The 13,102-nt window shown below is 46.0% G+C and overlaps 2 protein-coding genes across 2 annotated transcripts; both read right to left on the bottom strand.

The window, feature by feature from the left end:
• Positions 1-438: 438 nt before the first annotated feature.
• Positions 439-5,574, bottom strand: LOC307083067 (serine protease 33). The gene is made up of 7 exons (XM_079746860.1): positions 5,420-5,574; positions 4,711-4,748; positions 4,573-4,596; positions 4,162-4,327; positions 2,980-3,251; positions 2,284-2,450; positions 439-1,972 (listed from the first exon to the last, which is right to left on the bottom strand). Exons 2-7 carry the CDS (start codon positions 4,742-4,744, stop codon positions 1,724-1,726), a joined length of 912 nt encoding a protein of 303 aa, XP_079602986.1. The 5' UTR covers positions 4,745-4,748; positions 5,420-5,574; the 3' UTR covers positions 439-1,723.
• A 1,344-nt stretch (positions 5,575-6,918) lies between these two features.
• On the bottom strand, positions 6,919-12,419 carry kat8 (K(lysine) acetyltransferase 8). The gene is made up of 11 exons (XM_079745923.1): positions 11,999-12,419; positions 11,812-11,886; positions 11,419-11,597; positions 11,087-11,140; positions 10,479-10,643; positions 9,849-9,938; positions 9,223-9,363; positions 8,373-8,466; positions 8,099-8,249; positions 7,526-7,680; positions 6,919-7,105 (listed from the first exon to the last, which is right to left on the bottom strand). Exons 1-11 carry the CDS (start codon positions 12,324-12,326, stop codon positions 7,041-7,043), a joined length of 1,497 nt encoding a protein of 498 aa, XP_079602049.1. The 5' UTR covers positions 12,327-12,419; the 3' UTR covers positions 6,919-7,040.
• Positions 12,420-13,102: the final 683 nt, after the last annotated feature.

Below are 13,102 nucleotides of genomic sequence, written 5' to 3'. Positions count from 1 at the left end.
TTTGCTAGTTTTCTTTCCATTTCATTTTCTTACCAATTCAAATTGATATTTTTCTAGGGAAGCATATCTGCATGACCAGAAGCTTATACACTTAAAAAACGTATTTTCCTTGTAGTTTCTTCCTTTCATTCAGTGTGAATATTTCCTTAAACATTTGTAAGAGCAGATTAGTTGTAAAATCTCCAGAGTTCACGGAGTGCGTCGACTCATGGGAGAGCACGGTGACTGAGATCCTTTATGCTCGACTTTGCTCCCATACCGTCTGTGGACGTGGACTACAGCACAAACATGGCAACGCAGCACCCTATATTATGGTATGGTGTTTAAATATGCATTTATCCCTTAATAGACCTTTTAAGATTATTCTAATCGTCGTGCTTATCCTACGTCTGTAGAAAACCACAGAACACAGAGCATAGAGAAACACTACTGACAGAAGACGTTTAATATTGTTTATTAAAAAGGCACCTGCAAGGCACAAAGGGATATAAATGAAATTAAAAGTCTTTATTACTCAACTCAGTTGTGGCAAAAATCTAATTTCTTTCACAGCATCTGCAAAGGCTGCTACATATTCAATGAAATACATATACAAATAAAATAAAAATCACTCAACATACAAAATATGACCACATGATATAAAATGCAAGCACATTTGGTGAAACAAGATTAGAGATAATATAGTGCATATTTGTTTACATGACCATAAAGCACAAATGTGAAAAAAGAGAGAAAGAAATATAATCACTGGTTTTGGTCCTGATAACCGATCAATAATATCCTTTTCTTAGGAGTGCTATAAAAACTTGCTGCATATCTGCGGCCATTTGAATCAGTAGTTCGTCTGTCAATCATGAGAGCAATTACACAGCTTCACCCACCGTGTCTGAGATGCAGTGTTGCATGTGGTGTCAACCTTCAATTTAGCCCAACTTCATAAAAAAACACCCAATACCAAAATACAACAGCACATAATAATACAAACACATTGTCATGAATGCCCCCTCTATTTAAATTATTAACCTGAAAAAAAGTTTGTACGTATATAAGTATTATCCAAATTGGGCGATACAGTTGGAGTAAATAAAAATGAAATGTTTGGAAATCAAACGTAATTTACGACCACTATAAATCTCAGTCACTTCAGTTCCACCACAAGTCTCATCTAAGAAAAGATTTCACGCTAAATCATGATATGCGTATAAGACTCCTCTTATACGCTCCACTGCAATGCCCCAGTAGATGTGGTCCAATGCTTGATAAAAGTAGTGTGGGATGTACACATGTTTACACCTGGCAGCTCAAAGCGGAGTCAATACTGTACATATACGATTATGGCAGTCACAGTCCAGTTCTGTGTGATGCGCTGACTGCACAAATGCTGAACGAGCTTAATGTGTTACTATGTACAATTCAGCTTACCTTGCACAACCCCCAACCATAGCTGTACTAGTTATAACATGCCATTTCCCACTGCTAATCACATCCACCCGCCAGGAGACAACATTCCCTTTGCCCTGGGCCAGGACAAAGACAAGGTAGGACCTTTTAACGTGCCTTCACCACATTCACGTTCAGCGATTCCTTAAACTAATGATTACTCGTCAACGATTTCCTCTTTATGAAACACACATAAAAAAAAAATCTTCAGAGGTAGTAGTGATCAGGCACAACGCAGAGATAATGCGCTCAGGTTAAACCGAGCCGACCTCTCCTCTGCGGCTCAGGTCAGCAGCAGCAGGCAGGCCAGGCTGGGAGCGAGGACCAGAGCCAGCGCCGCGGTGCTCCTCCAGCCTGCAGCGACGAGCTGGACCTCCGGGACGGTGGCCCGGATAAAGTCGGCGAACGCCGAAACCTTGGAGTACACGCCGGGGCGGTTGGGCTCGGCACAGCCCAGACCGAAGCTCACCACCCCCGCCTGGATCCAGGTGTCGTTGCCCATCGGACAGACCAGCGGACCTCCAGAGTCCCCCTGCAGCCAAGGCAGGACCACACACAGGAGGTTGGCACAACACTATGTGTGTGTGTGTCTCTCTGTATTTTAAGGTCTCTGTGTGTGCCTATGTCTCACTGTTTGTGTCTGTATATGTCTCTCTCTCGCTGTGTGTGTGTGTGTGTGTGTGTGTGTCCGTCTCACTGTGTCTGTCTGTCTGTCTGTCCATCTTTATATTTTGTTCCTAGTCCAAATATCTCTGCTGGTCTGTGTATCTGTGACTGACACAGCACACGTCCAATAAGCCTGCTTGCAGCTCATGTTGTTGTGCGTGGGAGGCGGGGCCTGACCTGACAGGAGTCCTTGCCGCCCTCCTGGTAGCCAGCGCAGATCATGTCCGATAGGATGTCCACGACGTCCGTGCCATCAGCGTCTTCGCTGAACATCGTGCGGCAGGAAGTCTGATCGATAATTGGCACCATCACTTCCTGCAGAGTCCCCACCCCCGGCAGACTAACTGGGGTTTGGGGAAAGATGGTGCAATTAAAAATAACAGCCAGAAATGCCCCTCCCTCACTAGTATGCAACTGGTCTGATGCCAGTGCTTCTGTAGGAAAGGTTTTTTTTATTAGGTGGTATAATCCAACATGGGTACCAAAGATTAAAGACGTAAAGAAGATGAAGAAGAGGCCTTATCTGAACACAACGCAGCCATAAAAACAACAACAACATGGAGGTTACAACCTGGTCTAGCGGTCAGGAAATCTAGACTCACTGCATCTAGCACATGCATCATTTAACCTGATTTGATCTGTAAAGACCATGAGAGTCAGGCCAATCAGTTAAAGACAAAAACAGCACTGGGCCACGACCGCTTTATCCATCTTTGGCTACATTATTGTTTTTACTTGTTTTAAAATCATTTCAAATTTGTATTTTTCTAGGATATCTGCATAGCGGGCAGCTGATAAACACCAAACAACGTAAAAACAAGAATTACCGTTAAACACCACCCCAACCCCCCCGGAATAAGCCCCACAGCCCACCTCCTTGCCGGATGTTCCCCCAGCCGGTGACGTAGCAGGGGCGGCCACCGGGGAACCGCACCCCGGAGTCCGGCAGGCACACGGGCCTCACGTGCTCGCTCCAGACCACCGGCCGGTCCAGCTGCACCAGGGCCAGGTCGCTGCCCATCTCGGGGCTCTCGTAGCCCGACGCCACCAGCACGCGCGACACCCGTCGCAGGGTCTCAAACTGGTTGAAGCCGTTGAGCTGGTACCGGCCCACGTACAGCCGGTAGTCTGACACGTCCGACGGACTGGGGGAGGGGGGGGGGGGGGGGGGGGGGGGTCGGAGAGGAACCCATGTGTCAAAATCAGGCAGGAAGCAAGTTATACCGTAACTATAAAGGGCTGATTATGGCCCCACGTTTACGCAACGCAAGGGGGCTACGGACCCCTTAAGACCTTGCGGACCCTCCTTGCGTCCACCGCGAGGGCCGGACGTGCGCCTCCCAGAAATTGTAACCTTCCGTCGAGGCGACGCAGCAGAAAGGGCTGTGATTGGTCCGCTCACTGAAACCCGGCACAGAAGCAAAACACGTTCACGACTGCGTCGAAGCGTGTGCGTGGTCCTTGTGTTGCGTGAACCATAAATCAGCCCTTAACGGTCCTTATAATAGTGTGTTTTTATGTAACATTGTCTGCCTGGAGTGCAGTGGGTGTGCGTGTAGGTTCCTCTTTTAAGGGATATCGACCTCTCTTTTACAGAGGTCATGGTCTGGCATGAGCATCATAAGGCAGATGAGTGCATTGTATGCATTATTTTTGAAACCAGAGCAGTTCAGTCCACGGTCTTTTCATTCCTGACAGACACTGGGTAGGCTTGCCCTGATGGTGCCTTCTTCGGAGTGCTTCGGTAGCTTCCACCAGAAGGCCGCAACAAGGGAACCGGCATCGTGCTAATGCTATGGGTAAAGGCGGCCGAGTCGCACAGCAACGCGCCGTATTTATCTCTGCACTTTGTTTAATCTTCGGTGCAACTCAAGTTTGTTGTAACCACATGCATGGATGGTGCTGGATGAGAGGACATCTAAAAAGGACCCCAGACATCCGTCCGTGTTTCAGTCCATTTGCGTCCAGCGTCTCCTGCGCTCCATGGATGACGCTGTATACAGGCCCACGGTTGAAGGGACCTCAGTGGTTTTATAGAGCTACAAGCCCACTCACGTTGGGAAGCAGTGGGCGGCCGAGAGCACCCAGTCGGCGGCGATGAGCGAGCCCCCGCACACGTGTCCGCTGGCCCCCAGCTGGATGTCCACCTGCCACGGCCACGCCCCCTCCACCGCATCACTTCCTCCCACGATGCGGTTCTCCGGGGGGGCACGGCCACACACTGCGGAGGAAGAAGGGGAGGAAGAAGATATATGAAGTAATGGCTGGCAAAACCAATATTGACCCGAGTTTAAAGTAAGCAACCACACCCACACTCACTTTTATATTGTATGACAAACTCTCTTGATAAATACTTCGAGTACATTGTTATGCTATTCATAGCGTTATTGAACTTTATGGTCAAACTCAAAATGTGTTTATATTTAAGTGTTTATATATCATTGCTCAACTTCACTTATCCTTTACCTTGAGAGAGGCATGACCTCAGACCTGTTGGAGGAGCACACACACACACACACACACACATTTACATGATGAGGATAAACGACAAATGACTGTGGAAGTGTTTTCTGAGAGATACAAATGATCCTGAATGGAACTCACCTGTTGCTACCAAAACCACGAGGAACGTGTTCATTCTCCTGTTAGAGAATGATTTGAAGAATGATTAGACCAGATCAAATAACATAGTTTCTTGGGAAATTTTGAATTGTTTGTAGTATCGACATAGCACAACAATGGCAGAAAAGGGCTCGCTGCTGTAACTTAACCCCATAATCTCCCGTGACAAAGCGAGGAAGACAATGACCTCTAAAGGCTCTTGTCCTGGGCAACATTAACTTTACCTACCGCAGGAACCATTATAAAAGTTGTTCCTCCTTTATGGATTCTCCAAAAATAAGATGAACATCACATTTGTTATGAACTTCACCATGGAATGATAAAACGATAACTAAGAGAATACTATATTAAATAATAGGGAAGGGAAAATTAATATAGGCCTACTTATAACAGGTGCAGGTTGAACCGTTTACAAAATAGGCCTACACTATCAAAAGGATCCTGATCTCTGATGTTATGTATTTGATCAAGTGAGGCCGCATTATCGGAATTGGCCAAAAATGTGGGGAAAAATCGTTTTTTCCGATTATTCAAATTGTCATCGTCTGGATCAGCAGCCTACCTCTACTTTTTCTCGACTGCGAAAAACAACTTCATAAAGAAAGAAGAACAAAGCCCTGACCGGATGGGATCTGGGTGGTCCAAAACCAACAGGCGAGGGAGTCTCCTCAAGGTGAAGCGTTTTAATTACCTGTAATTGAGCAAAGCGGTTCGTCTTCCAGGTTGGGCGATCGTTTAACTCTGGCCAGGATGCAGTGGTGTAGTCTACAGGTGTACAGGTGTATCCGCTATACATCCAGGTAACGTGACGACCGCTTGATTAATCCATGCAGTCCGCTATCCGTGGTAAAATACCAAGAATGTTGTCAAACCAGAAAGTCGATCAAATGTTACCTAGGAGGACAACCAATCAGATGGCTGAATTTCCCACGGACCCTCCTCCCCCATTATCTCAGGCGGCACTGGTGTTGACTGGGATCAGCTGAAAAGGAGGACTTGGAAAAGTCTTAAGAATTACCTTTTCTGTTGTTTTAATATGTTATGAAAAAATGTTAAATGATTCCACAATCATTTAATTCGTCTGATCTGAATACCACTTGCCTATCGTGATTCTCTCTTTTTCTATACCTCTCTATAAGTGAAGAGCCAGCCCATGTTTCTGCCTATTTGCATGTTCATGTCATCAAATAACATGCATTAACAATACATTCTTCTTTGTTTTCACCTCCTCAAAATGTTTTGTGCTGGTGAATACATTAGTAAAACCAGTTTGAGAACCGCTGACACAAGCTCTTTATCTCCTCTACCGCTTGTAAATCAACAGTTAGAAACCTCGATGTTTACCTGAACCATACGAGCGTCAGGTTTCAACCACCTCTCCCTCGTTTATACAGTACATACTTGGTTTTTTGCATTGCATTTGTGTACTTTAATATATACTGTGAATTAATGGCACATGGCCACTTTGTACCGTCTGTTTTGTTTGTCTCTACTTTTGCATCCAATTTTATTTCCCTTGGCACTTGACACTTGACACAATAAGTATTTTTATTGTATTGTATATCATCCTGTGTTTAATACTGCTGCAGTTGTAACAAAACGAATTTAAAACGAAGGTATTCATTAAGTTGTTATCTATCTAGTGTAGCACTCACAATGATGAAATGTCCTCTTGCTTTTCAAGCAATGATTTGCCAAAAGACAAGAGTAGGAGTAGAGTATGAGTCAGCAAATCTGTGTAGGATGTCTACCAATAATTTTAATATAGGATTCACATCCCTTCCCAGTCGATGGGAAGGGAAACTTTACTCTGGGATCAATAGCCATCTGTATCGGTTATTGGTGACATCATGCTGTCATATGTCGTGCAAGGGGTGAAACTCTCCACCAACAGATGCTTTGTGTATCTTGTGAATCCCCCTAGGGACTGCCAATGAGAATCTTCCTAGCAACACAACTCACCTACCATATAAGGCAGCATATGCTCCTCCCACAGTGAGCCATATATTTAACTTCAGGTCTTTCACATTATGCAGGTTCATTTATCTGATGTTTTCCTTCATCCCTGCCACACAAATGTGTTTTAGAAATAAACACAACGGATAAAATGGTGGCACAAACAGGTCTTTGATAATGCATCAGTAGAGTCATAAAAAAAAGGATTCAGACACATTTGTTTTGTATATTTTTAAAAAAATATGGACACTTGTAAATGTACACAGGCTCTTAATATGAGAACACAACAGGGCCTTCAGAGGAGAACAAAAAAACAGGAACGAGGAGATGAACGTGTGGAGGAGAGGCTCCACCTCTCACTTCTTGGACAGCTTGGCTTGTTTGTGCTTGGGCGGGGCCCACTTCAGACACATGTTGTCCACTGTGGAGGAGACACACACCAGTCAGGAGACACACAAGAACACGTCAGAGCTCCCTGTAGCAGCAGAAACATACGGTTGCCAGGACTCAACTCTTGAGGGAGCGAGCGAACACACACACACACACACACACACACACACACACACACACACACACGTTAATCTGACTTAACGAACCAATCTAACAAACAAATCTAACGAACGAATCATGATAGTGAACGGAACTGAAAAAACCATCCCTAGTACCTCTGTTGGGGGGCTTCTTGTACTGGTTAGGGTGTGTGTACCTGTGATAGGGGGCTTCTTGTACTGGTTAGGGTGTGTGTGTGTACCTGTGATGGGGAGCTTCTTGTACTGGTTAGGGTGTGTGTGTGTACCTGTGATGGGGAGCTTCTTGTACTGGTTAGGGTGTGTGTGTGTACCTGTGATGGGGGGCTTCTTGTACTGGGCGCTCTTGAGGTGCTCCTCCACCAGCTTGGGGGTGACACAGATGACATGTTGGCCCTTCCAGTACTTCACCATGTTGAGCGACTGCAGCGTGCTGATGATGTCACCCTGCGTGATGCTGGTCATCTGGCTGTGGACAGACAGACAGACAGACAGACAGACAGACAGCAGGGCCCAGAGGTCAGAATCGCCGTAACAACGTCAATAGAAATAAACCACCTGGAAACTATGGGAAATGAACAGATCCGTTGAATCCCTTCCCGTGCATTCCCACCAAAAGCGAAGGCGCAGCACGAATACATACATATAAATATACATACATACATATTACAAGTCAATGTAAAAACGCAACTACATTCAAATCTTTCGCCAGAAATGGCTCGATGCAAACAATGTGGCCCTCAAATTCTACTTGCTCGCTGGGGTTGACCTATTACAATGTTGCCTGATGCTGAATCACCGCGCGAGAACGGTTTGCACTGGTAACGCGAGCAGAGTATCTGCTGGGCTTTTGGTGTGAAGGCAGCCCGAGGCTCCGGCCTCCTCACCTGAGGTCTTTGATGGACAGCGTGCCCCTGAAGTCCCTCAGGATCTCCAGGAGGACCCAGGACCAGTAGCTGCGGTAGCTCAGCTTGCCCAGGTCCGACAGGGGCTTCTCCGGGGAGCCCACCGTACTCTCGATCTTGGACAGCTCGTAGCCTGGCGACGCGCGCACACACACACACACACACACACGGACACACACACACCAGCCGTCTGACACTCGATCCAATACTGCCTTCCTGGTTGTCAATAAGCAGTGACGGGGCCGTTTCTACTCACTGAAGGCTATGAGGAACTTCCCGTAGCCTCGCCGCTGGTAGGGGGGCAGGGTGAGGATACACGCCACGTTGTTCCCGTCTGGAGACTCCTTCTCCTGCGGCACAACACAGGGGAGCCATGGCTCGGTCACACACTCACACCACCGGTAGAGCTCGCCCACACTGCCCCATGGGATATAGCCCTGCCCTCGGGCGCTCGAATGAAAGATTAAAAGACAAATTAAAGATTTAAATGCATTTACATATTTAGTGCAAAAGATCCACGTTTCAATGAGCCTTTTTACAATCATACATTCCTGCTTTACACGCTTCATCCAGAGGGGGGAGCAAGACGGTCAGCACTATCGCAAAATGAGGTTTGATCAAGTTAAATGGAATAGAAAATAATTAAATAAATCGATGCCCAGACAAATAGGGATACTATTCTTTGCTGTTTTATCTAAACAATTTTTTTTTTTCGAAATGTAAATACTGGAAATAATGTGTTCCTTGTGCAATTCATAATTGCCCAACATTTTTCTTTCTTCTTGTACTCATAAATAAATATGAGCTCAGATTTCGAGGTGAAATAGATAGGGTGATCACTAAATTAGTCACAGCGACAGCCAGGCTGGGAGGTATCAGCATAATCAAAATGAAAAATTATGGTTTCCTTGCATAACAATGCAACCAACCACAACGCATACAGTTAGAATTTATCCAAGCTCTTAGCGTCAGACAGAATATTTTCTTTCAAGCCTCCAGAGAGACTTGAGACTCAAGGTGGTCAAGTTCTCAAAGCAGTTTCAAAATATTGAAGCCAAATTTGACGGCCCTAATTCACAAATGATTGCATTGGTAATGAATGGTACCTTGGAGAAGTAGCCCACTATGTGAGCCCCGTGTCGGTTGACCTCTGTTAGGATGTAGAATATGAAGGGCTCCACGTCAAAGTAGAGCGTCTTGTGGTCCAGGAACAGCTTGGCCAGTAGACACAGGTTCTGACAGTAGATCTGAGCACACACAAACACACACACAGCTTTACCAGTCAGCACCTCTACATCAACACGGGCATTACTCCTTTTATATTTTCTAACTAAATAACACTGTCATTGACTATTCTTAATCTGCCTTGCTTCTCATGTCCATCCCCTGTTGCATCCTAACCATCCCTAGACCGAAGGGGCCCTCACTCTGTTTTCCAGCTCCAGGTTTCTTTGTTTGGGGGGGGGGAGGGGTCTATGGTTAGGGGTGTGCATACGTAATGTGGCCGTTGATGCTCTTTCAGATTGGAAGTTTGATTAAGGGCGAGACAAACAAAATTTACTTTAGTTACTGTATTAGAGAATGAATTTCATAATAACACAAATGGAGAATAAATAATAGCATTGAGGTTTAACTAGGTGGCGCCATTTCAACACATTTCAATGGAACAGACTTGTTTGTATTCGCCCTCATTAGATTTCATAAGCATAAGCAGACATTGATGGAGCCTCACCTTGTGGTCTCGCCCATCCACCTCAAACACAGAGATGTTGCTCCTTCTGTAGATCTCCTTTCCCTGAGGCTGCTTCCACTGACAGTGAGACTGGATGGGAGAGAAGCAGACAGAGAGGATGAGGATGATTCAGTTCAACTATTGGATAGCAGGTAGACACAATCAACTATTTTCCTCACTTAGACATACATATTGAGGTAAGAAAACAATCCCACAGACAAAGAACAGGGTGATTAAACCATTGTTACATCTCCCCTGACTTCACTAACCCCCACTAAATCCAATTTGTCAAAAGGAGAATTTAGCATTTATGGAAGAGCTCTCCAGGCCACAAATGTACCCAATAGCAGTAAACGGTGGCACGTGGATTCAAAGAGATACAGTGCTATTGCCATTGTTTACATTCATGACGAGGCACGCATATGCTAAATGCTTTCAGCCGAATCGGCATGGGTTCCGGCCAGTGATTTTGTCGTTAGAGTGAAGGCAGTAATAGAAACGATGGTTTAAACGCTCAAGCCTGTATTGTCCTTAAATAATAGAGTCTGATTATCTTTTGGTAGTTATAACGCCACAGAATAACCCAGGCAGCTCGTCCCTGAGCCCAAGGCTCAAGGGGCTGCTACTCACCAGGTGGTACCTGAAGGTCTTCTCGTACTTCATGTACTTCAGGCAGTACTCGCAGATCCACAGCTTGGGCTGCTTGCCGTAGTCCTCGGGGAACGGTGAAAAGTACCAGGCGTCGATCTCGAAGTTGCCGATCTGGATCTTGTCCACGTATTTCACCTTGGTGATCTGGGGCCCGGTAGGAACACAGGCGGTGTGAGAGGAAGGGCCGGCTAGCTACATGTTACGTCACTGACCGGGGACTAATCACATCTCACGGAATGGGGCCACACTCTAAGGCTCTCAGGTTACCATGGCAACATGCACTAACTGAATCATCACTATTTTCACCAACTAATAAATATTAACAGCATAACAAAAACACTTTTGTTGTGACGCTACAGCCAGGCAGGAAGCACAATATATTGAAATGAGTGTACACTGCTCATATTGCATTAAAAATAATTAGCAACAATATATAGAGCACCCCTTGATATTAACAAAATAGAAAATCAAGGCTATACCACAATAAAATAACCAAAACAGACAGAATCTCAACCAATATATTGTGAATATAACATATAGAGCTGCAGTTAGATCTCAGACCGAACCAACACGTGCACCCTTCTTACCGCCTCGTGCTCTTTTTCCAAGGCGGCCGTTGTAGGGTCCATCTCGGCATACGTCTATGGGGAAAAAGCAATCTAGTTAAGGGCATAACAGCGTAACCCTGAACGAGGACAAAGACCACGAAAGAGCCCATGGCAAAAAGACAAATCTCAACAGATCACAAACAAGGCTAGTTTGTGCTCTGTTGAGGGTTTTCTTGAAATTAAATACTTGAAATGTACAACCGTCTGGCAGTACATTTCAACCATCACCCAACTGAACATCATAACAGCGGTGGAGAAACCCCACATGACCTCGGAGATAGAGAGGAGAGAACGAACGTCCATCAGCTTACCTTCTGTACATGGTTAATTTCGTCATGTTTGCGCTTCTGGTTTCGGGTGATCTTCCTTTCTGGCTGGTCCACAAGATCCCCGATGCTTCCCAACTCTGTGCTCTTTCTGACCGCATCTTTGACGGTCTTGGTCAGCGCCAGGCGTGACTTCCCCACCCACTCGTCCAAGCGTCTGTTGACTGCGGGGATGCGAAGTGCGACAGACAGGGGACAGCAGGATGACAGACGGCAGACAGCACAGGAAGCAATGGGGGCGGGGGGGGGGGGGGAGATTAACAATGGATCAGGAAGAGATAAAAAATAGAAATGTGTCAGAGATAGCAATGTGCATTAATAGGATTAATACGTCTTCCATCTGTGGTTGAATATGCATTAACGGTGGCAGTGACTTACAGCCCACGTAGTGTACATAAAACTCTTCCCTTCCCTCTACGTCGTTCGTCCGGGACTGGATAACTTCAGCCGAATCTGAAAAACGAGAGCATCCAAATCATGCAAAGCTACGAAAACCACCCGGGATAAACAACCCGTCAGCCCATGGATGCAGAGACGAACACACTGGTCAGGAGACGGCACTCACGCCAGGTCTTGTCAGCCCGCTGGCACAGATAAGTCCCTCCGATCTCCACCGTGGCGTCCTGCTCCCGGCCGCAGCCCAGCATGGCGCCCTCCGGGGTGTGCTGGCTACTCGAGCCCCCGGACTCTCTGGACCGGTGCACGGCCTCCGTCTCGTACTCCTCCCCGCCGCTGCCGTTGGAGGAGCAGGCTGCCGCGATCCCCGACTCGGAGTCCCTCCTGTCCCGCTCAGAGTGCGCCGACTCCAGGTCGTCGTCCATTGTGTTGTCGGAGCTCTTGACGTTACAGTTTTTGTACAGGTTATGTAACGCGGTGGCCGCCCCGCCAGGCATAATTTCGTCTTTTTTTCGGGGAAACAATTGAAAATACCCGCCGCTCCGCTTGGGCGTTCTCGACGGTTCCGAACTGAAGTGGCTCTGTGTACTCAACGCAATAACAAACACAGTAAAGATGGCGTCGTTTCAACGTTGGCCTATGCCGCATGCGCAAACGTCAAAAGCGACCGAGCAAGGTATCTGCGCAGCTCGTGGTGCAGGGCGCGGGCCGGGTGCAATAGGCACACGCCTTTTATGCAAATGTATCCGTTTGTATTTATTATTATTTTGGTTATTGCCTGAACTTTCCTACGATATATTTTAACCAAATAACATACCTGAAGTAAAAAAAAAATGGTGTGAAAATTGTCTAAGAAGGCAAATATAATGTGAAATGTTACAGCACCCTCTTCAGGCAAGTATTGTAATTTCATCCATATTCCATTAAGGAAAATACTAATCTCAGATCCAGCAGTCCTATTTAGATAAAGACACCGATTACTTTATTGATCCCGGACGAAATTATGTTACATATTAATCTAAGGTCTGATTTGTAAGAGTAGATAATTACCAGACGAAAACAACAATGACCACAGCACAGACCTTAGCTCCAGCATTACTATTATTTTATGAAGTCAGATTAAGCAACTAATTATTTATGCAAAATATTTTAGACACTAGGGCGTTTGACCCTGTTCATAAGCGGCACGGTGCTATCAAATTCGAGGTTAGTCGCCATCAGTGAAAAAACTAAATTACAAAATTATCTATCTAGTTGGCTATTCTGCCCCATC

Source organism: Pollachius pollachius (genome assembly GCF_949987615.1).
Source record: "Pollachius pollachius genome assembly, chromosome: 11".
In the NCBI taxonomy this organism is placed as follows: domain Eukaryota; kingdom Metazoa; phylum Chordata; class Actinopteri; order Gadiformes; family Gadidae; genus Pollachius; species Pollachius pollachius.
Note: the sequence above shows the minus strand (reverse complement) of the source record. Positions and strands in the feature narration are given on the sequence as shown.

Excerpts from the sequence above, each read along its gene's own strand:
- kat8 (XM_079745923.1), bottom strand. The coding sequence starts at position 12,326 with ATGCCTGGCGGGGCGGCCACCGCGTTACATAACCTGTACAAAAACTGT. Across the intron at positions 11,887-11,998 it reads GCGGGCTGACAAGACCTGGC|ATTCGGCTGAAGTTATCCAG; the intron begins GTGAGTGCCGTC and ends CTCGTTTTTCAG. Across the intron at positions 11,141-11,418 it reads AAATTAACCATGTACAGAAG|ACGTATGCCGAGATGGACCC; the intron begins GTAAGCTGATGG and ends TTTTCCCCATAG.
- LOC307083067 (XM_079746860.1), bottom strand. The coding sequence starts at position 4,744 with ATGAACACGTTCCTCGTGGTTTTGGTAGCAACAG. Across the intron at positions 4,328-4,572 it reads GAGGTCATGCCTCTCTCAAG|TGTGTGGCCGTGCCCCCCCG; the intron begins GTAAAGGATAAG and ends CTTCCTCCGCAG. Across the intron at positions 2,451-2,979 it reads GGGGAACATCCGGCAAGGAG|TTAGTCTGCCGGGGGTGGGG; the intron begins GTGGGCTGTGGG and ends CCCAAACCCCAG.